At 38.3% G+C, this 24457-nt stretch overlaps 4 protein-coding genes across 6 annotated transcripts in view; 3 read left to right on the forward strand and 1 right to left on the reverse strand.

Moving 5' to 3' along the window:
• Positions 1-547, forward strand: part of LOC137045496 (kinase non-catalytic C-lobe domain-containing protein 1) — a 74422-nt gene extending 73875 nt beyond the window's left edge. The window contains exon 31 of the mRNA XM_067422163.1: positions 316-547. Within this exon, the coding sequence (XP_067278264.1) occupies positions 316-547 (232 nt within the window). The remainder of the gene's footprint in view (positions 1-315) is intronic.
• LOC137045489 (uncharacterized) overlaps positions 1-24457 on the reverse strand; it is a 153960-nt gene that overhangs the window by 105419 nt on the left and 24084 nt on the right. The window lies entirely within an intron of this gene.
• On the forward strand, positions 467-24439 carry vent (ventral expressed homeobox). 3 transcript variants are annotated; one of them, XM_067422158.1, is made up of 4 exons: positions 467-588; positions 11755-11901; positions 14306-14487; positions 24033-24439. In XM_067422158.1, the coding sequence occupies exons 2-4, from the start codon at positions 11766-11768 to the stop codon at positions 24258-24260; spliced, it is 546 nt and encodes a 181-aa protein (XP_067278259.1). In that variant the 5' UTR covers positions 467-588; positions 11755-11765; the 3' UTR covers positions 24261-24439. The 3 variants fall into 3 exon arrangements, with proteins under 3 accessions (XP_067278259.1, XP_067278261.1, XP_067278260.1); XM_067422160.1 differs by lacking the exons at positions 467-588; positions 11755-11901 and adding an exon at positions 11909-11929; XM_067422159.1 differs by lacking the exons at positions 467-588; positions 11755-11901 and adding an exon at positions 11972-12011.
• On the forward strand, positions 7301-10028 carry vox (ventral homeobox). The gene is made up of 3 exons (XM_067421883.1): positions 7301-8419; positions 9030-9250; positions 9361-10028. The coding sequence occupies exons 1-3, from the start codon at positions 8083-8085 to the stop codon at positions 9580-9582; spliced, it is 780 nt and encodes a 259-aa protein (XP_067277984.1). The 5' UTR covers positions 7301-8082; the 3' UTR covers positions 9583-10028.

Raw genomic sequence — 24457 nt, forward strand, 5'->3', positions numbered from 1 at the left:
GGCGTCACACTACAGTAACGAGAGTCCTATTTTCCACCGGCTGTGAAGTGAAGACCACATGTCCCAGGATACTGCGCTCACACTTGGCGTCATCAAACTACGCCTTTGTTTTGAAAAGGCGCCCTCCAGTGGACGGAAAGTTGCATAGTGCACCTTTAAAACAATGTAAACACATATGTTGTCATAACTTATTGAACATATAATTTTTTACAGTGAACACATTCTGCAAAATGTCATTTTTGTTATTAGACCTTTCCCCTTGGCATCATGTGTGTATTCTGTCTTGTTTGTGACACTGTGCTTCTCTGGTTTTAGGAATATTGCGCGTGTGGTCAGTCAGATCGATGCGTTTCAGGAGCATCTCTACACCTTCCCTCCTGACCTCGAGCTGCAGTCGTTCCTGCGCGGGCGAATCGCTCGATTCAGCAAATGTGACGTTTTTCTCCTCGCCTCCCAAAACGATGCCAACTTTAACCAGGCGGCCAATGACCGCTACGCTCACCGGATCCAGGACACGCTGCGCCGGGTCAAAGCCTCGTTTCAGTGAGCCAATGCAGGCACAGATGTGGACGCTGTGAGGAGCCAGAGGTGGACATAACTTCATTACTTGAGTTAAACTAAAGTACTACTGGTCAAATATTACTCCGTTACAAGTTAAAGTTGTAAAAACTGATTTTTACTGAAGTTAAAGTACACACTGCAAAAAATGCTCTTCTTAAAATTTTGTATTGTTTCTAGTATATCTACAAATTCTTAAATCAAGATGCATTTACTATATAAGTACAATGAGATATTTTTTCTTCTTTTCTTAAAAATAAAATCAAAATGAAGTGAGTTTTTTCTTAAAGCAAGCAAAATGATCTGCCAATGTGGTGAGAAAAATAATCTTGTTTCTTGTTTCCGTAAACCGAAATAAGATCATTTTTCTCACCCCATTGGCAGATCATTTTGCTTGCTTTAAGAAAAAACTCACTTCATTTTTATATTTTTCCCTATAAAACAAGCAAAAATATCTTATGTCATTTTACTTTAAGTTAAACTTTATTTAAGAATTGTTAGATATTTGGTCTGGAAACAAGAAAAAAATACTAAATAAGAAGAGCATTTTTTGCAGTGCAGAAGTACTTAAGTATCAAAAGTAAATTTCCTTTTTTATGTCAGCGCATTATTTTATTATTGTTATATAAATGCTCATGGTGATTTAAGCCAGTCAGTGATGCTCCATACTAGCATACGACCAACTTAAACTAATTTAAATATTTGTTTATAAGTTACAACACTCTTTATAAAGCTGCTGTCACTTTAAGGCAGAATGCACGGATCCAATACACTGATACGCACCTGATATTAATAATAATAATAATAATAATAATAATAATACATTTTATTTATAAAGCACTTTACATTTTAAAGAAACTCTCAAAGTGCTACAAAGAGAGGAAAATTTTTTAAAGCAGTTAGAGCAATTAACATTTAAATAAAAAATCAACACAAAAACACAAAGCAATTTAAACATTGAAAGACTTTCTAAACAGGTATGTTTATTATATTCTCACACTGTTCACCTTCACTGAAGACAGAATCAACTTTGTTTATGTGAATCCTCCACTAAATGAGCATTTGGACATCCGTCTTCTTCCATTTTGCTCTAAACTATAAATCAGTGTTTAATAAATGCTGTGAAATCATTGAACTTCACGAGACTCTACAAGAGTGATTCCTGAAAGGCTTTCTGCAAAAACCCAAACACCTTTAAAAGAAGAAAAAAATCATCACTGACTTTCAAAGCTGCGACAGAAACGACTTTCCACTTCGAGGACCTTGATAGAAATGTAGTGGAGTAAAGAGGACGATATTTGTCTTTCAGATGGAGTGAAGTTCAAGTCAGAAGTTTACAGAAAATATAATACTCAAGTAAAGTACAGATAATCAAAAAGTGTACTTAAGTACAGGACTCGAGTAAATGAGCTGAGCTGTCCACCTCTGGCCGTATCGCGCTCAGACTCTCAATTCTGGAGATCATCGGATCATTTCCCAAAGATACTGGGATTGCAAAGGACGTGGGTGTCTTAATTAGTGAATTTCCTCATTAATTGGACATCTTCAGTGCAACAAGTCAAACAAACCAGTTTCCCTTCGAAGAATGGACAGAATTGTGTGTAAACAACACAAGCTACACAACCAAATAAAGTGGTTATTTATAGATTCATTATTGAGAAATCAATTATATTAAAACATTTTAGGTGAGATTCAATCGAGGAGCTTGAAACTCCTCCAGAGAATAGAGAAAAGTATTATACTTAGACTATATTTCTACACCATGCTTAACTCTTTTTTAGAAAATTGGCATATTTTGTGCATCATTTTTAAGTATAATTATATGCATATCTCTATTTTGTAATGCTCTTTAAATTGGGATGCTTTTGTCATTTCTCTGTTCTAAAGTTCACGTGCACATTATTTATTTTGCGTGTTTCTCATTAGAATTCAACTCTCACTGCTATAATGATGCCTGATTTGTCCCCAGTCTCAGCAACCCCTAATACTTTAAAGAGGACCTGTTATTCTCTTTATCAAAGTCTTGAAGTGTTTTCTGGCTCTTCTAGAGCAGGTTTTCCTGCTTGAATCTGGATTATTCCTCATATTCTCCACTGTTGCAGCTCCTCTCTTCCCAGTCTGTCAGTAACTCTGTTTAGTCAACACACATTGACGCTCGGTCAGGACCTTTCGGCGTCACTTAAACACACAGGATACCTCTTAAACGTCATTTTTCGACGTGCAGTCTGCATAGATTTCATTGGGAATGGGAATGTTATTATCACTGTAAAAAATATTGTTGGTTTAACTTTAAAAAGTAAGCAACCTGGTTGCATTAAAATTTTGAGTTTATAAAAAATTAAAAATTCGAGTTGATACAATGAAGGAAATTAGTTTAATAAATAAAAACTCAAAATATTATTGTATCTGAAGCACATAAAAAATGTGGTTCAAATGTACAATTACCCAAAATGCTTACAAAATTTGTAATAATATTTGAATAAAGTTTGTCGATTCTCATTAACTTTAAATTTTTTATTTCAATGAACTCAAAATTTGAAGGCAACCATGTATCTTATTTTTAAAATAATTTTTTACAGTGTAGGGAAAGTTACTTTGAAAAGTAATGCATAACAATATTGCGTTACTCTCTTAAAAATTAACAAATGGTGTTGCTTAGTTACTTTTTAATAAAACTAATGCGTTACATTACTTTTGCGTTACTTTTTTTCACCTGGGCTGGGTTTTTTTTAATTTATTTTTTATATATGACAAAAAAATTCTATTTTTAAGCAAATGTAAAGACCCTTTCACACCAAAAGCAGATAATAAGCCTCCGGTAACACTTACATCCCCCATAAAAAGCAAAAAATCTAAAGTCATTTTTGCAAATTCAGTTTAACTGAATCATTAAAGGTCAGCAGCAAGTACATTGGTCAATAAAGTGAGATTGAATGCATAAAAGTATTTGATTTATTAAACATATTTAATTATTAAAGGTTTGCATAGTATTCTGATTTTGCATTTTCACAGATTTTATTAAAGGGTTTCTTCAGCGATTTAGCGTATGGCTTTGTATCAGTAAACACGGGAGTATATACGAATGATCGTGCTTCGTAAGGCAGCAAAGCAGTGCATTCTGGGAGTTGTTGTCTTTTATCCCCAAGAGAGGAACACATTTTCTGTCTTTTCTCATTCTAGAAGGCACCAAATTCAAAAATAATTTCACATTTCTACTACATTAAGGAACGAGTTTAAATACAAAGCTTAATGCTAAATCTCTGAAGTAACCCTTTAATTTTGAAGAATACTGAATGTTTTTTTAAGATTAATAAATGTGTGCTCACATTTAGCCTAGAACTACAATAACCTAGCCTGACAAACCGGACCCACATCAAGATGTTTGGTCTGGAAACTCACCATTGACGGCTCAATCTGAGGGGCGGATATACGTTTGTCAAGCTTGTTGATAGATTAAACATTCGCCGTATCCGGTCGGCTAAACTCCGAACACATCTTCCCTTCTTAAGAATGACTTCAGTGCCGTTCTTTTCTCAGAGAAAAGCTTCACTCAAGTCTTCCAGAGTCGCGGTCAGAGCTGATTCGAAAGACCGCCGCCGTTCGCCAGTTTCTGTGTTTACTAGAAGCACGCAAACGCAACTCGGCCGTCGTCATTATGGCCCCGCTCACCGACTCTATACACGATGTGATTGGCCCGGCAAGAGTGAGGGGAATTCAGCTCAGAAGGGTATTGAGAGTTGCTAGACGACACTCACGGCAGATTAGATTTGCTGCCGCTAGGGTGCGTCTAGATTTCTAGGCTAACAATAACCCTCATGTTTTTATACTGTACAAACCGTATTTTCTATCCCCCTACACTGCCCCTGCCCCTAAACCTACCCATCACACACACACACACACACACACACACACACACACACACACACACACACACACACACACACACACACACACACACACACACACACACACACACACACACACACAGACACTACCCTAAACCTACCCATTACAGGAAACATTCTCCTTTTTTACTTTCTAAAAAAAAACTCCTCCTGTGTGATTTATAAGCCTTTTGTAAAGTGGGGCCATGGGTAATGTCCTCATATTTCACCCTCTCCTGTAATACCTGTGTCATACCCATGGCATTATACACATTTGTGTCCTCATATGTCACAAAAACATGCCCACACACACACACACACACACACACACACACACACACACACACACACACACACACACACACACACACACACACACACACACACACACACACACACACACACACACACACACACACACACTGCCCCTAAACCTACCCATCACAGGAAACATTCTGCATTTTTACTTTCTCATAAAAACTCCTCCTGTGTGATTTATAAGCCTTTTGTAAAGTGGGGCCATGGGTAATGTCCTCATATTTCACCCTCTCCTGTAATACCTGTGTCATACCCATGGCATTATACACATTTGTGTCCTGATATTTCACAAATACATGCCCACACTAAACCTACCCATCACACACACACAAAATCACGTGCGTCTTCGTTCTCTGCACCTTTAAAGCCATTGAAATCTGATGGAAATCGCTCAAAAATGATGCAACATGTTTATGCATCGCTAAAATAAATAAAATAGCTCTCAATCTCAGTGACTGGATATGAACGTCGTGTTTATACAAAAAGCATCGCGGGATGTTTGGCTGGAAAAGTTCTCATTAAAACCATCAATGTGAGAGTTGGGAGATTGCATTTGCTAGGCTGCCAGATTGAAATAGTGCGCGAGGAGCGTCACGCGGAGGCGCGCATGCGGCGGCGCGCGGCGCATCTCCTCATTGTTCTGTGGCGGATCAAAGCGCTCGAGATAAAGGCTTTAATTGCGAGTCAAAGAGCTCGAGCCTCCTGCACTATAGATCATTGATAAAGGAAACAGTCAACATGCCGTTATCGCCATTGTCCAGCTAAACGATCCTTTCAAAGGCTCAGACTCATTCAGATACGGGCCGATAACGCGCGAGCCCTGATTAACTGCACATCTCTGCTGCGAAGAGGCTTCACATGCCATCATGGCGGATTTATCACCAATATTATTCAATCACAATCTGGGCTGTTTTGTTTGATCACGAAACCATAATTGAATGGCCAAACCACAAGTATTTCAAATATTTTAAATGATTTTGTGATTGCATTGCGAACCGTATAGCGTAGTTGACATGATCTACACTCCTAGAAGAAAAGGTTCTAGCGCTAAAAGTTTCTTTATAACCCTTTTTAAGTGCCAAACGGGTTATTTCTTATCATTATAGAACCTTTTTAGCATAAAAGGTTCTTTGGAGTTGACTCTAAACCCTTACGAAACAGAAATATATTGCAGTATATTGGAAAACATCATACATTAGGCAATATATCCACATATATGGGATTTTATATTTACCATATTCTCCAATATATTGAAAGCGGCAATCATTTGTAAATCTTGCAATATATTACATGAATATATAATACATTGTATAATGCCATCATTATATTATTCTATGTATTTACAATATATTATAATATATTTTAAGTAATATATTGGTAAATATATTTTCCTTTCGTAAGGGAATGCTATTTATTTCACCTCTTTTTAGCATAAAAGGTTCTATAATGACAAGAAATAACCTTTGTGGCACTTAAAAAGGGTTATATAGAAACGTTTAGGGGTTCCAGATACGTAGCGCTAGAACCTTTTCTTCTAGGAGTGTAGATATGCATATATTTCGAATGAAGTCCATTCTAAAGTAAATAAATGTCAGTAAAGCGCCAGGCTGGTGAAGATGATGTCTTCCCCGAGTTGTTGAGCTTGTCCGGGTGTGATTAGCATCTGAACGGCTGGTCAATCAGAGGTAATTGTGTCGCTACTGTAACGCCTTTGATCCGGGGATGTTTGCGGCGGCGGCGCCAGAGACTCCGCGGGGCACCAGCGTGTGTTCATATGGGCCATTTGAGCCACCGTCACCACTGTGTGGACACACACACACACACAGACCAGAAACTGCTAATGCAAAGAGAAACTACACATTTTATAGGTTTCCCCCCAATGAAGCAACCGAATACGCCAAAACCCGTAAAATATTATTTAGATGCTGATATATGAGCACAGTTTGTCAAATGTATTGAAACAATAAACATTGGTCTTAATTATTTACTTCTTTAAAGTTATGCCCATTTTACTTTTTGGGAAATGTATTTATATATATTTAGCCTATAGCTCTTACCCCCCCCCCCCCCTCCCCAACAATATTTGAGAAAATAAAATCACAAAGCAACAAGTATGTTGGTATTTTCTCAGTAACAACAGAATAAGCCAAAAACCCTAAATATTATTTAGAGGCTGATATATGAGCAAAGTTTCTCAAATACCAGAGTGCAGGGGCAGAAATGGAAAAAAAAAAGTAAAAAAAAAAAACTTTATTGGCCATTTTTCTTTTTTTAAGCACGAGTAACAGAACATAATAAGCCCTAAAAACTTTAAGACTTATATTAGAGGCTGATATATGAGCACAGTTTGTCAAATGCTAGAATTTAGGAATAAATGTGTTTATAAAAATAAACATTGCTCTTCATTCTTTAAAGTTATGACCATTTTTGGAAATGCTTATATGATGACATTAGCTTTATTAATGTTTTTGTTAAGACCCAAATATTCACAAAAATGTTTTTTCTTTTCTTTTCTATGTAATTCTGGGCATTAATAATGGCATATACATTGTGTGTGTGGTAAAGGGCTTTTTATGTGATTTTTGTATTTTTATTTTATGTTGTTATTTTATTTTGCATCTGCTCTAGATATGTTTAGTGTGGTAAAGGGCTTTTTTACATTTATTTTGATTTGATTGTGCATTTTCACCATCTGATTGCTGCACCATGTTGACCCATAAAGTCTAATTAAGTTGTAATTTTTTTTCTTTATATGATATCCAAATATCTAAATGTTGATATGCTCATGTTACGTTATCACGTATTTGGTGTTGCATTTTATTGCATGATTCTAGGCTTGTGAATTGTATTTTTTTACCTGAGAGCAGAAAAAAGACCATTGTCAAAAGAAGAACTTTAATCATGCAAACCAGACACATTTGACCACTTTATCCAATTAAGCAAGCCGACTTAAATCTAAAATCGCTTATTTATCTTATTTTCTAATTTATTTATTTTGTTCTGAAAGCAAAACAAGTCAAACACCGTGATTTAATTATTGTGTATGTACTGTGTCGAGCACTTTATGGCGTATTATCCTATAGAGCGTGTCATATAAAGTGCGTATCATATGCACGCGAAAACTCATTTTGGCGTATAGAGTCCACGACATTGCTCTCGGGCTCGTGTTGTATTGTCATGTCTCAGTTGTTCTGACACTCGTGTGTGTTTGAAGAGGATGCAGACAGCTGGATGAGCCAGAGGTTCTCACAGACAAGCTGGCGCCAGGCTTTCACACAATCACAGGATATGTAAAGACTTCAATAACGAGCCATTAGGCCTAATGATTGAGAATCGATCAGGCGTTAACTCCTCCATGCATATGTTAATGCGCCGCGCGGTATATATGGAGGCCTGGCGAACCCTCTCGGATAGGTTCACTTCCGCTGCGATCATGGTGAAGACGTTTTCTGTGGACTGGCTCGCCCAGAGCTTTCATGCCTCGGCTTCCCAAAAGGAGCCGGAGAAGAAGACGCACAGGCCTCATGTGCCGTGTGTGGTCCAGCCCAGACCTCCGACATCATATGACAAGGGTTACCTGCAGCCGAAACCAAAGGCCAGCAGAGCTGAGCACAAACCACAATCCACCGCGGCTCCGAGGAACTGCTCGTCTCCAAGCTGTAAGTGCTCACACTCTAAAACATGCTGGGTTAATAACAACCCAAGTTGGGTTGGAAATGGACAAACACAGAAATTGGGTTGTTTGAACCCAGTAAATGGACCTATTCAAACAACCCAATTTCTGAGTTTGTCCATTTTTAACCCAACTTGAGTTGTTTTTAACCTAGCATTTTTCTACTTTAATGCATTTGTAAAGCTTTATGCGTGAGATGCGGACATGCAACTGCGCTGGGAATAGTATAAATAACCATGCATTGCTTCTTATTTTAATGCATTTTTAATATTTCACGCATAAGGACATGCGACTGTGTTGGGAATGGTGCGATCTAATAAAATGATGGGTTAGAAACAACCCAAGTTGGGTTGGAAATTGACAAACCCGGATATTAGGTTGTTTGAATGGCTCTATTTATGGGTTCAAACAACCAGATTTCTGGGTTTGTCCATTTCCAACCCAACTTGAATTGTTTTTAACCCAGCATTTTTAGAGTGTGTAAATGACCATGCATTTGCTTCTTATTTTAATGCATTATTAATATTTTATGCATACGGACATGTAACTGCTTTGTGAGTAGTATAAATGACCGTGCATCGTTGTTTTTCATTCAGTTTCAGAAAACAGCGGCTACTCCTCGGGGTACGAGAGCGAGGCGGCCGCGTCTGAATGCGCGTCCGTCGAAGATGCGAGCGACGGCGCGGCGCGCAGAATCAGAACCAAATTCACTCCGGAGCAGATCGACAAACTCGAGAAAATCTTCAACAAGCACAAGTATCTGGACGCGGGAGAGCGCGTGAAAACCGCGCTGAAGCTCAGTCTGTCAGAGACGCAGGTGAGCGCGAGCGTGCGACTTTGTGTATATGCCTTTACGTGCATGCGCTTTCTCCAGAACATCAGGCGTTCCTCTGTGTTTTAAACGCGCGCGTGCTTTTGTTCCCTCAGGTCCGAACCTGGTTCCAGAACCGCAGGATGAAGCTAAAGCGCGAGGCTCAGGAGATGCGCGCGGACTATCTCCTGCCTCCCATGCACATGCACGCAGTTCAGTACCACTGCTACGACAGACAGCGACTTCCGTTTCCTCCGCACGTGCACGCGCAGCAGCAGCACGTGATGCCTCATCTTCCTCATCTTCATCTCATGATGCCAAGGCCACATTACTACTGAAGACTCTTTCCTTTAAAACACTTAATCACATTCTGAGTGCAATATCTGTACAGTTTGTAAAGAAAATATACTGAGGTTTAATTAAAAAAAGAGTTTATTTATGATTATCAGAAATAAAGTATGTTTTATGCCAAAGCTTTCCTGATTGGTTCTTGCTCCTCAGTCTTGTGGCCTTATCTCACTCATAACTCACTAAACACGAGCATGATGGGATGTTTGCTTGAGTCCTGAACATAAATAAAAATCTCTTCTTTTGAAACAGTGCAAATGAGAAAAATAATAAAAAGCATTGCTTTCTGATTATTTTAGTGATTGTATGGTGTGAGATTTACATGCATGGTAAAGCACAGCATTAATAAACATAAAAAAATAAAGGTTTCATAAAGGATGCTTAAAACGCTTTATTGTCCTTGAATTGTCCTTGTCGCTTTATTAAAACACACATCTATTTTATTTATCCGAATAGCCACATGCAGGCATTTATTTGTTCTGAATGTGCTGCAAAAGTATTCCGATCAAACACGAGGCGGGTTTATTTAAATCAGATGCAGGCCGAGGGAGCCCTAAACCAACCGCGCCTCGCCACTGATCCTCGGGCTCACGCCGCGCGCGCTTTCAGATGCGCGTGAACTCATTCTGTGCGTCCGCGCCGCGCTTCAGACCTAACGAGCACATCATGGACAACAATTAGTTCCAATTAAATCACCCATTGATGAGTTTACACTCACATAATCCCAGCAGACTGGCTCCATCGCGTCATATTAACAAAATATTAATAGTCTCTCTCTCTCTCTCTCTCTCTCTCTCTCTCTCTCTCTCTCTCTCTCTCTCTCTCTCTCTCTCTCTCTCTCTCTCTCTCTCTCTCTCTCTCTCTCTCTCTCTCTCTCTCTCTCTCTCTCTCTCTCTCATGTGTGAAAGAGAGAGCGAGAATGTGTGTGTGTGTGTGTGTGTGTGTGAGAGAGAGAGAGGGACTATTAATATTTTGTTTACTATCAGTTGTTACAAAATCAGTTTTGGCAATACAAAATGTATGTTTTTGTCATGCCAATAAAGCTGACAAAAATGAGAATGAGAGTGTGTGAGAGAGATTGTGTGTGTCTGTGTGTCTGTGTGTGTGTCTGTGTGTGTGTGTGTGCTTGTTTTTGTGACATATGAGGACACTAATGTGTATAATGCCATGGGTATGACACAGGTATTACAGGAGAGGGTGAAATATGAGGACATTACCCATGGCCCCACTTTACAAAAGGCTTATAAATCACACAGGAGGAGTTTTTATGAGAAAGTAAAAATGCAGAATGTTTCCTGTGATGGGTAGGTTTAGTGTGTGTGTGTGTGTGTGTGTGTGTGTGTGTGTGTGTGTGTGTGTGTGTGTGTGTGTGTGTGTGTGTGTGTGTGTGAGAGAGAGAGAGAGAGAGAGAGAGAGAGAGAGAGAGAGAGAGAGAGAGAGAGAGAGAGAGAGAGAGAGAGACCATGTGTTCATGTCGGCCTGTTGTCAGAGATGTCAGTATTTATTAATCTCTCTCTAATATCTGAAGGCCATAGTTTATTAACCTCTGATCAGATCTCACTAAAACTCGACACTCAATATTTACGTTAACTTCGGTTCAGCAAAACAGGTGATTAGGGCCTAATTCGTCCTATTTTTTTATTTTTTTTTATTTTTTTGCTTGATTCGTGATCAGTAGATCTGCAGACACTGTAAAAATTTTCCAAAATCAAATTGACAACGTGTGCATGCAGTGAATCCATTTATATTCCTTATATATATAGAGATGTATCGCGCCAGAGATATCAAACGCGCCTCTGCAGTTCTTCTTAATGATGTGATGTAATAAACACGCTCAGATTGGGAACTATAATGGGGATCAGGACTTGATCCCACTGTGAGTAAAACACTGATCCGCTCTTTCATCTCCACATTATCGGCCGATGGATTATGTCTGATGGATTATGTCTTGTCTTGATTGTATCATGTTGATGATTATTCTCAGGTACTTGAGGTGCTCAGACACACTGGCGCCTGGATCTCACAAGTGCACCGGACGTGTGAACAAGCCCATTGCGACACATATTAGCTGCAATTACGACAGTTATAAGCCTCTTTACGCATGCAAATGAGCGTGGGCCTCATGCATAAAGTCAGAGAGCTGATCATCAAGTTGTGTTTAGGAGCAAACATCATGAAGTCCGAGAAGTTCTCCGTGGATTGGCTGGCCCAGAGTTGCCATGCTCAGAAAGCAGCATGTGACGAAACTTCTGAAACGCGGAATCAGGACGGAGAGGTTGAGCCTCGCGAGGCCCCGTCTTCCCCTACAAGTAAGCCTTTCTGTTTACATGCACACCAGTGAGCTGATAACTCACAAATATCAGCTTATTGAAATAACCAGTGTTCCCCGTTTACATGCAAACCAGTAAACTGACAACGCGTAAGTAAACCGCGTTTACATGACTTTATTAATAAACCGGGTTATTATAGTGAGACGTCAACAACAATAATCATGTCCGTATCTGACTCGGAGTATTCAAGGAAATATTATTCTGGGTTATATACTTTTTGAAAAAGAACAATCAGATGTTTTTTTATTTACTCAATCTTATTTTTTTTCCTCGCCCAATATTTTATATTCTTTCACCTTTTTCTGGAAGAGTTAAATTTGTATAAGTGTTTGATTCTGATTCTTCCAATAAGAAAGCTGTAAAAAAAAAAAGAACCTTTTTAAAAGGTATGTTATTTTCCTGCTTCTTGGCATGTAATATTGTTGTCATTCCGTATTACTTGTTATTATAAAAAAAACAAAAACAAAACAAAATGGAGTATTCAAAATGTTAGGTCACTTAATAAAGTGTGTGCGGGAGAGCGGCTCATATTATCCCTCATGCAGTTCCAGATGCAGCGTTTATGACTTAACCTCTTCTAAAAGGACTAAAAACATTATTTTTAGGAGAACTTATAACTTTTAATTATTAAATATATTAGTATTTTACCATTTTTAAATGATCTTAATTGTAGCACTTTAAATTTGTTCCAAATGTAAAGTGCAATACAAATATATTATTATTTGTTATTATTACTTCTGATGAGAACACACCTTTACAATTTCCTGGGTCTTAAAAGAGTCTGAGTCTGTCCTTTTTATGCAAAACACTTGCTGGATGGATTTAAATCTGCTCTTAGTTTGCATTTTTGTCACCTATCGCACATGCGCACTTCAATAAGCAGACAGAAAGCAGGTTAATGCGTTTATGACCTTACTCCGGGGTACCGCGTTTACATGTTCATTGTTGGCTTATTAAGCATAATCCTGCATGTAAACGCACACGGTACACGTAAAAAAATATTGTTGGTTTAACTTAAAAAAGTAAGTAACCTGGTTGCCTTAATTTTGAGTTTATTGAAATTAAAAGTTTGAGTTGATACAATGAAGGAAATTTGTTTAATAAATAGAAACACAAAATATTGTATCTGAACCACATAAAAAATGTGATAAATCATGAAAATAGCACAATTTGGCATGTTTCACTGCATCATCACAAATAAAAAAACACACAATTACCCAATATGGTTACAAAATCATTTAGTAATATTTTAATAAAGGTTGTCGAATCTCAAAAATATTCATTGTATTAACTAAATTTTTTAATTTCAATGAACTCAAAATTTGAAGGGAACCAGGTAACTTATTTTTGAAAGAATTTTTTACAGTGTAACCCGTTTTCTTTTATCGGAGTAAGGTCATAAACCGGTCGACACAGGTCGTTTTTTGCCTCTTACCCCGATTATGCGCGCGATTTAAACGCATTAACCTGCTTTCTGTCGGCTTATTGAAGTGCGCATGTGTGATAGCTGACAAAAACACAAACTCAGAGCAGATTTAAACGCATCCAGACAGAGCGAGCTAGTGTTTTGCATGAAATAAGGACATATATCACAAACGCAGACTCTTTTAAGAGGTGTTCTCATCTCATGCAGCAGAAGTAGAAGAGGTTCAGTCATAAACACTAATAATATGAGCCGTAAATCTCCTGCTGACACGCTTTATTTAACATCACAACTGACGTAACGTTTGGGAAAGTCCGAGTCAGATACGGACATTATTATTGTTGACGTCACTACAAGGAAAGAACTCGGTTTATTAATATGGGTTATGATAAATAAAGGCATGTAAACGCGGTTGACTTGCGTAGCCAGTTGACTGGTTTGCATGTAAATTAACCCGTTTAGCGTGATACCCAAAATTGTTCCTATCTAAAATGATTTCTGACCTGTAAGGTTGCCAGAATAATAACTATACATGGTTTATTAATAGGCCAGAGGAGACCTGAGTCTGGTTTCTCCAAGGTTTATTTTTCTCCATCATGCCCTGATGGAGTTTCGGTTCCTTTGGTCACCTTTGGCTTGGCTTGCTCAGTTGGAGACACTAACATTATGATCAAAGTTATTCAACTAAATATACAAATTAAATTTATTAATTAGGTCATATTTAATTCTATAAACTATCCAAATCAAACTAGCCAAATCAAATTTTGTTGCAATATTGCTTTGAAACAGTTGTCACTGTACAAGTGCGATATAAATAAAGTAGATTGATTAATGTAAACAGGAAAAACGGATTATTTCAATAAGCTGACGTGTGTGAGTCATCGGCTCACTGGTGTGCATGTAAACGTGCTCGTCTCTCCAGATCATCATGCCTCTAACAGGTTCTCTCCATGGCTTCAGACAGCTGCGGGTTCAGCTCGGCCGATGACAGTGAGGGAGATTTGGGCCCGCTCCGCCGCGTCAGAACCAAATTCACCGGCGAGCAGATCTCGCAGCTGGAGAAAAGCTTCGGCAAACATCAGTACCTCGGCGCGGCCCAGAGGCGGAGCACGGCGGACAGGCTGCATCTGACCGAGACGCAGGTATGCCCGAGAGAAGCCTGTAATTAATTTATCCATCCACCCATCCACCTATTCATTTATCTTTCCATCCATCCATCCATCCATCCATCCATCCATCCATCCATCCATCCATCCATCCATCCATCCATCCATCCATCCATCCATCCATTCATCCATCCATCCATCCATCCATTCACCCATCCATCCATCCACCTATTCATCCACCTATTCATCCACCCATCCATCCATCCATCCATCCACCTATTCATCCACCTATCCATCCATCCATCCATCCATCCATCCATCCATTCACCCATCCATCCATTCACCCATCCATCCATCCATCCATCCATCCATCCATCCATCCATCCATCCATCCATCCATCCATCCATCCATCCATCCATCCATCCAGCCATCCATCCATCCATCCATCCATCTACCCATCCATCCATCCATCCATCCATCCATCCATCCATCCATCCATCCATCCATCATCCATCCATCCACCTATTCATCTACCCATCCATCCATCCATTCACCTATCCATCCATCCATCCATCCATCCATCCATCCATCCATCCATCCATCCATCCATCCATCCATCCATCCATCCATCCACCTATTCATCTACCTATTCATCCACCCACCCATCCACCCATCCATCCATCCATCCATCCATCCATCCATCCATCCATCCATCCATCCATCCATCCATTGCGGTGGCAGTGGCCCAGTGGTTAATGTAGGTTGTCTACAAACCGAAAGGTTGGTGGTTCAATCACTGCTTCCACCTGGTTAAAGGGATAGTTCACCCAAACATGAAAATTTGATGTTTATCTGCTGACCCCCAGTGCATCCAACATGTAGGTGTGTTTTTACCTCATATCCCGATGAGTCTCATCAAGTTTTCCTATCGGCTGTAATTTCCGTTGGGTGAGGTCAAAAACCAGCGCGATCATAGATATATATAAATGTAGGATCCTCATTAGTGCCTGCGTGGATCGGTTGAATGAGGCATCTACATAATGTGTTTCTATGATCGTGCCAGTTTGACCTTACCTGACGGAAGTTGCAGCCGATGGGAAAACTTGATGAGACTCGTCTGGATATGAGGAAAAAAAAATAACACATCCCTTTGTGAACTATCCCTTTAAGTGTCGAGGTGTCCATGAGCAAGACACCTAACCCCAGCTGCTCCCGACGAGCTGGACGACCCCCACATGGCTGACACCGCCGTCGGTGTATGAATGGGAGAATGTGAAGGCTTTGGATCGCCATAGGGTCTGTTGAAAGCGCTATATAAATGCAGTCCATTTACCATTGCATTTTAATTTTTTTTTTGCTATTTGGCACTAAAAGTGGTTCTTGGCTTAAAATCAAAGGAGAACCACTTTTGGTGCCAAATAGCACCATATCTTTAAAGATGCTCTACAGCACCTTTGTCAAATGGTGCTATGTAGAACCCATAAGAGGTGCCATATCATATTTAATTCTTTCACATTTTATTTTTATTCAGATCTCTGAACTCAACCAAACGCAAAACTCAACAGTAGTTCTTTGGCGTGTAATGAACCTTTAAAGGGGCTTGAAAGGTTCTTTGTATGGCTATATAGCAACTTTACCACCCCAAAGAACCGCTGAAGAACCATACAGGGGCTTAAAGCAGCACTAGGTAACTTTTCAACCTTCATAATATATTTTTTAAGACTCTTGTGATGATAAATCGACTTACAATAGGTTGAATGACACGTCTGCCATAGCCTGATGGGGTCTGTATCGTTTTTAATCGTACTTTTAAACTTCGGGTTTGGGGTAGTAACCCGAGAACAAAAAGAACTACAAAATTCGACAGCTTTACGGCATATACGTCACTTCCACCAACACACACACTTCCTTACATTCAGACGTGCGAGCCAACTTTGTTCGTCGGATAATATAGTCATGTCCGAAGCAGCAGAGACACATAAGAAAGAAAAGGTTTTGTTGGAGGAAAGCAATAAGAGGAAACGAAAAAGTGATGTGATTAAAGGCAGGACGAGGATCAACATGTGACCAGCGTTTGCTCGTCGGCGTGAGCTGAAGGAGGCGTGCCCGACCGATGCTGTCCTGCTGGTTATGGTGATTACCGACCACTCAAACACTGAACTGAAGTATCAGATAGATTCTGGAAAACGCTAACCAATAGACTACTATAATGACGCTGGCTTGTAAACGTGAGCATCGTGATTATTTGGCGTTTGAAAAAAATAAAACCCATGAAATGATATTCATATGACATGCTGAAGCATATGCCACTGACTGTAACGTTACCTGGGATGAAGACATTTCCCACGCGACGCCAGAAGAACAGCTGCATGTGAACTCCTCCTGCAGTGTTCAGGGGAACTGTTAGTGCTGCACCGACCCGCGGGACGCTTTTATGAAGTTATTTGGCCCGCACCGCACCACTGGATATATTTTTACAACCCGCCCCGCACCCGCGACCATTAAATAGACATACGGGGTCCGCGGGTTATGAGACGACCCGCGCATCACTAGTTCAGGGCTATCAGGGTTGTCATGTCAACAAATGCACGCGCGATGGCGTCCCCTGTTGTAGGATGACAGAGCTTACGACAGTAGTTGAGGACATTATTTTTTCCAAACTGTAGGGGGACCCCGAGAGCAAAAGTAGCCAAGTGGGGCTTTAACAGGTTCTGGATATGGTAACGTCATCCCAAAGTCATCCCAAAGAACTGCACTGTAAAAAATAAAAACGGAAAATGTACTGGTAATTTTCTGCCAGTACATTATCCAGTAATTTTACGGAAATTTCCCTTAACCCTTAAAACACAAACTAATGCAATGTGTAATTCAAAATACAGGTAAAACACCTGTAAAAAAACGAATACGGAAAAATCCTTCATATTTATACAGTATATTGTGCCCTATTTTTGCGGACTTATGTGGTGAAGAACCACTAATCACCAAGATTTGGTGCTATACAGAACTTAGTGGTTTCCCTATGATTATATATTCATAGCATGACTTTTGTCAAGATTATGACTTGGTATGTCAAAGTATTCTATTTCAAATTCATAATTATGACTTTTTTTTAATCTTATGTCACAGTTTTGTATTTTTTTCATAATTTTGACCATCTCATAATTGTCATCATTTCAATGTAAGTTTCAATTTCAACTTATTAATGACATAATTTTGAGTTTTTATGTTATTCTCTAAGTTAACTTTATAATTTGTCAGTTTTTTGCAATCATTTAACCATCTCACAATTGTCATCATTTTAATTGATCTCAATTTCAACTTTTTAATGTTAAAATTATGAGTTTTTAAGTTATTTTTTAAGTTAAAGCCGCACTTGGCTACTTTTGCTCTCGGGGTCCCCCTACAGTTTGGAAAAAATAATGTCCTCAACTACTGTCGTAAGCTCTGTAATCCTACATCAGGGGATGCCATCGCGCGTGCATTTGTTGACATGACAACCCTGATAGCCCTGAGCTAGTGATGCGTGGCTCGTCTCATAACCCGCGGACCCCGTATGTCTATTTAATGGTCGCGGGTGCGGGGCGGGTTGTAAAAATATATACAGTGGTGCGGTGCGGGCCAAATAACTTCACAAAAGCGTCCCGCGGGTCGGTGCAGCACTAACAGTTCCCCTGAACACTGCAGGAGGATTTCGAGTTCTTCTGGCGGCGCGTGTGAAATGTCTTCATCAGTGGCATATGCTTCAGCATGTCATATGAATATAATTTCATGGGTTTTATTTTTTTCAAACGCCAAATAATCGCGATGCTCACGTTTACAAGCCAGCGTCATTATAGTAGTCTATTGGTTAGCGTTTTCCAGAATCTATCTGATACTTCAGTTCAGTGTTTGAGTGGTCGGTAATCACCGTAACAAGCAGGACAGCATCGGTCGGGCACGCCTCCTTCAGCTCACGCCGACGAGCAAACGCTGGTCACATGTTGATCCTCGTCCTGCCTTTAATCACATCACTTTTCCTCTTATTGCTTTCCTCCAACAAAACCTTTTCTTTCTTATGTGTCTGTGCTGCTTCGGACATGACTATATTATCCGACGAACAAAGTTGGGCTCGCACGTCTGAATGTAAGGAAGTGTGTGTGGTGGTGGAAGTGACGTATATGCCGTAAAGCAGTCGAATTTTGTAGTTCTTTTTGTTCTCGGGTTACTACCCCAAACCCGAAGTTTAAAAGTACGATTAAAAACGATACAGACCCCATCAGGCTATGGCAGACGTGTCATTCAACCTATTGTAAGTCGATTTATCATCACAAGAGTCTTAAAAAATATATTATGAAGGTTGAAAAGTTACCTAGTGCTGCTTTAACTTATTAATTTGTCATAGTTTTTTTTGCCATAATTTTGACCATCTCATAATTTATTACTGTCATAATTTAAATTTATGTCTCAATTTCAACGTTTAATGTCCATAGATCATAGCACAAAACTTGTAATAGGTTTGACCTTTTGTCATAATTTTGACCGTTTCATAATTATGACTGAAATTTTTGTTAAAAATGACACTATATTGAAATTATGATTACTGTAAAAGGCTAGAAAATTTTGACCTTAAAAATCATATTACGGTCAATAATAATTATCATAAGTATTACTTATGTCATGATTAGGACTTGATTATGATTATGAGTATTCCATTTCAAATTCATAATATGACTTTTCTAAGTTAACTTTTTATCTTTTCATAATTTTGACTTTTTGTCATAATTTTGACCATCTCATAATTTATGACTCATAATTAAAATGACTAAATTTCAACTTTTTAACGTCCTAATAATCATTTTTTAAAGTTTTTTTAAGTTTACTTTTTAACTTATGTAATAATTTTGACTTTTTGTCATAATTTTGACAAAAAACTAAACTATAACAAGTAAAAAAAATTACTAAAATTACTAAAAAAAAGTACTTAGATTAATTAATTAATTAATTATACCTTTATTTACCCAGAAAAGACTCATTGAGATTAAAAATCTTTTTTCCAAGAGTGTCCTGGCCAAGAGAGGCAGCAGCACATTTAACAAGGTTTCAGACATAAAACATATAACATATGACATCAACATATAACAATTTGTACAAGTAATAAATAATTATTAAGTCATAAGAAATCAGAATTTCACATATTATCGTAAGCGATAAACAACGGCAATGATCGTCCGTCATTATTGAGTCAGTCATAACATCTACAGCCAGTATGTGTAGCTTCCATGTTTTTTAAAAGTAATTTAAAAGCAACCAATGAAACCGGCTCCTTAAGATTCAACACATTTTGCAGCTGATTCCAAGTGCAGGGGGCCGCATACTTGAAAGCCCCTTTTCCCAGTTCTGTCCGGACTTGAGGGACAGATAATAAAAATAAGTCCTCAGAACGAAGACAATATCTTCCTGTACCTTTCTTTTCGATGTAAGATTGGAGGTATGGGGGAAGCAGACCAAGAATTGCCTTGTAGATAAAAATGTACCAATGATTACGGGTGGACAATGCAGACCAACCAACCCGATCATACAAAGAACAGTGATGAGTAAGTGCTCTAAAGTTTGTGATAAACCTCAGAGCTCCATGATAAACAGAATCCAACAGTTTCAAGCTTGTGATGGAAGCATTCATGTATATAACATCGCCATAGTCCAGCACTGACAAGAAAGTGGCAGCAACAAGCCTCCTTTTTGCCTCAAAGGAAAAACATGACTTGTTTCTAAAATAAAAACCCAATTTCAGCTTTAGTTTTTTTACCAACTGTTGAATGTGAGGTTTAAAAGAGAGTGAATCATCAATTAGGATACCAAGATACTTGAATTTAGAGACAGACTCAATCTCGGAGCCCTGATGGGTAGAAGGTTCTGTGACTTTGATTTTGCATTTGAGAACAAAAGTTTTGTTTTGTCGTTATTCAAAACAAGCTTTAAATCGAACAAGGTACGTTGTACAGTATCAAAAGCAAGTTGAAGGCGACAGAGAGCTTGGTTTGGAGTTGATGCAGAGCAGTATATCACAGTATCATCGGCATAGAAATGAAAATTTGCGTTGGAGACATTTTGATCCAGATTGTTGATATCCCTCTATGGTACGCAATATGATTTCAATTAGGAAAAAATTATTTGTGGTGTTTTTCCTGCTTAAAATAGGACACTTTAACGGTCAGTGTATATTTTGGCCATTCGATTTTCCTTATAGAAACGGGTATTCAAAAACAAAAAACGGCTCCTTTTTCGTTTTTTCATTTTTTAAACAAAACGAAAAACAAGAATTCAGCATGATTTTTCCTTTTTTTGTTCAGAGGTAGCAAATGAATAAACAGCTTGAATATTCGATTTCTACACGTGGGCGGTAATTATACGCCCGTGTCTGCTGATTGGTCAGCCGAAGATCAAACTGCTCTTCCTCAGTTCAGCACAGCAGAATAAAAGTCCTGCACTGCAACAGCTGTACGGATTGTTAACGCATTTATTGCAGCTACATTTAATCTTTTATTAATCAAACAACCAGACTAATGAATGCCTCGACACATTCAGGGGCAGAGCCTCAACCTAGACAGGGCTTTTTTCTGTGTAAAAATCCCCCCTGGGCCCGTTTAATACCGGGTTTCGGTACCCATCCCTAGGTCCTTGTAAATTTAAAATCCACTTATGGCTATGTAGTGTTGTACACAATGTTCCTCACATCATCTCCTGTAGACTTCTGTTTTGTTTGGATGGGCAACTCTCAAAATCTCTGTGTCAGATTTTCTCTGTCAAAACAGCGCGGAGAGAACCCACATGCTGTTCTTTGGAAGTTAACATGGCAAAGAAAATAACACACCATTTTTTTCGGTATCAATTAGGCTAATACTCAATATTGATGAAATACATTTAAAAAACAAAGGTAGCTATAGCTGCTGCGTATTTCCTGAACTTTTAGCCTACATGCTGGTCTTCGCTTGATTGTTTGGCATGTTTGTATGCTTATTTAGTTTATTTATCCCGACGTAATTTAAGACTTATTTAAGACTATTAATTTAACTATTGTTCTCTGGTTGTCAGTTATCAGTTTTGTATTAGTGTTTAAAATATTAAATAACTAATTATATTAATTTATATCTTAATTAACTTTTTTTTCTTTCTTTTTTTAAGACTGGGCAACCGGGGTGGACAGCTGTAATCCTGCCATACCCAGGCCTATGTGAATTTATACACAGAGGAAAGTCCTGTCTAGGCTCTTTCCCTTGGGGTATGGGTCGTGTCGAGCCATTCGTTAGTCTGGTTGTTTGATTAATAAAAGATAAAATGTAGCTGCAATACACTCGTTAAGAAGCCATAGGCCTATACTGTAGCAGCACAGGACTTTTATTCTGCTGTGCTTAACTGAGGAAGAGCAGTTTGATCTTCGGCTGACCAATCAGCAGACACGGGCGTATAATTAAACAGCTTGAATATTCGATTTCTACACGCCCACGTGTAGAAATCGAATATATTTAAGCTGTTTATTCATTTTCTACCTCTGAACGAAAAACGAAAAATCAAGCTGAATTCTTGTTTTTCGTTTTGTTTAAAAAATGAAAAAACGAAAAAGGAGCCATTTTTTGTTTTTGAATACCCGTTTCTATAAGTAAAATCGAATGGCCAAAATATACACTGACCTTTAACAATAGCAATAAAATAATTCATAATTTTTATTTTTATTTATTTTTTAAAAGTTTGTTGCCTCAAGGCAACATTGTACCACAACGGACAAATTTAAACGTTTCACATTTTCATGTAGAAAAAAATGAACATATTTATTGAAAAAATCAATTTCTTTAACCAGAGACCTGAACAAACACATTTATCCAGTTTATAATGTATTACAAATTTCATATTTAATAAAAAGCAACAATTCAAATTCAGCTGTTGCTCTCAGGCAACATTGTACCATCGTGGAGCACAAGTATTACCAAACCATTACATCAAGCCATCACATCGTTATTACGTCAAGTTATCATATCATATCATATCATAACCATCTTCATCCTCATCTCCATCTTCGATCTCACCCGCACTCTCTCCCTGCCGGATTGTCACTATGGCCTGATCTTCCTCATCACGACACCTCATCCTCATCAGTGGTGTTTTATACCTTTTTTGAGTGCTATAGAAAATGTGCAGATCATAAGAAATGCAGTTATAGTGTGTGTATTACTATTTTTATACATGCATTACAATATTGTGCAAAAATGCAGATATATTTAGATAATTCTAACTCTTTTCCTTACAAATATGCTGTATTTGTATCCAACCATAGTGTCTGCTATGGCCTTACGCGATTCCATTATGGTACAATGTTGCCTTGAGGCAACACACAGTTTTTTGTTATTTACTTTAAAACATTTGATGATATATAATGTAAAGTTCTTGAAAATACAACTTTACTAACCAGTGAAGGTGACTCATATTTTTGTGGGTGATTATCTGGACAGGAAATTAGTGAAAAATGCCGTTTTCATTGGAGAAAATATGGAGTCATGTGACCTGTGCACATGACTGATACAGGACACAAAATGGACCCCTGTGGGTCATGTGACCCATTTTTTTTTACACTTTCATTGGTTAGTATTTGAGTTCTTCTTCCCAGGGATAGGTTTGAACAATACATTGGTGTTTCATTTGATTAAGAATAATCTAAAATAGACTATGTTGCCTGGAGGCAACACCGTACCATAGAGGGATAAAATAAATAAAAGTGGTCCCAGCACTGACCCCTGGGGCACACCCGTGGTTATACTAAGAGGGCTGGAGGTTAAACCATCTACCTGTACACTGGGATCTACCTGATAGATAGTTTTCAAACCAGCAAACTTTTTTTCTGACAACCCGACACTGAGGAGTCTTTGTTTTAATATTGCATGATCCACAGTATCAAAAGCCTTCGATAGGTCAATGAAAAGAGCTGCACAAGACATTAAGACATTAAAAAGTTGAAATTGAGACAAATTAAAATTTAAAATAGTTTTGACTTTGTCATAATTTTGACCATATCACCATTTATAACTGTCATAATTTAAATTTTTCTCAGTTCAACTTTTTAATGTCATAAATATGAATTTCTTATTGAGTTACTTAGTTACTTTTTAATAAAAGTAATGCATTACAATTTTTCCCAACATTGGGACAAGAAAAATGCCCGTCAATAAATGGGAAAACAAAGTACCTTGAGTTACTTATTTGAAAAAGTAACTTGGATATTTTGTTGTAAATTTGTCTAATGCTCTACTTTACTAGTGACTTGAAAAAAGTTATCTGATTACATAACTCGAGTTACTTGTAATGCATTACCCCAACACGGATCATAAGTATTATGTCAAGATTATGACTTGGTATGTCAAAGTATTCCATTTTAAATTCATAATTATGACTTTTCTAAGTTATTTTTGTAATCTTATGTCATAGCTTTGTCTTTTTGTCATAATTTTGACCATCTCATCATTTCAATTTAAAAAGTCAAAACTATGACTGTGCTTTTCGAGGATTAAAGTGGATGTTAATGTCAATTATTATGTGTTATATTTCTCCTCAGGTGAAGACCTGGTTCCAGAACCGACGGATGAAGCTGAAGCGGGAGGTTCAGGACATGCGCGCGGCCGAGTTTTTAGCACCGATCGCTCTGCCGCCGGTGACGTCATTTCAGCACCACGCCATGAGCGGACAGCGCGCGCGCCTCTGTCACCCCGCGCGTGCACTGCACTGCTCCCCTGTTCACGTGCAGCCGCTCATACAACCGCTGTTCGCGCCATGTTACTTTTAAACATGATTTTAGGTGATCTGATCTGAGATGTAATATATAAATGCGCCTCATAAAGGGGTATACAGAAGTCAGCACTGTATGTAGTTCTTTATACAAGACGTGTATATGAATGTACATAAATAAATAAATAAAATAAATATCGCTTTTACGCAAAATCTGAAGAAAATAAAACAATGCTTTGACTCTATCAGGCTTTT

The sequence above is a fragment of the Pseudorasbora parva genome, chromosome 17, assembly GCF_024679245.1.
Source record: "Pseudorasbora parva isolate DD20220531a chromosome 17, ASM2467924v1, whole genome shotgun sequence".
In the NCBI taxonomy this organism is placed as follows: Eukaryota; Metazoa; Chordata; class Actinopteri; order Cypriniformes; family Gobionidae; genus Pseudorasbora; species Pseudorasbora parva.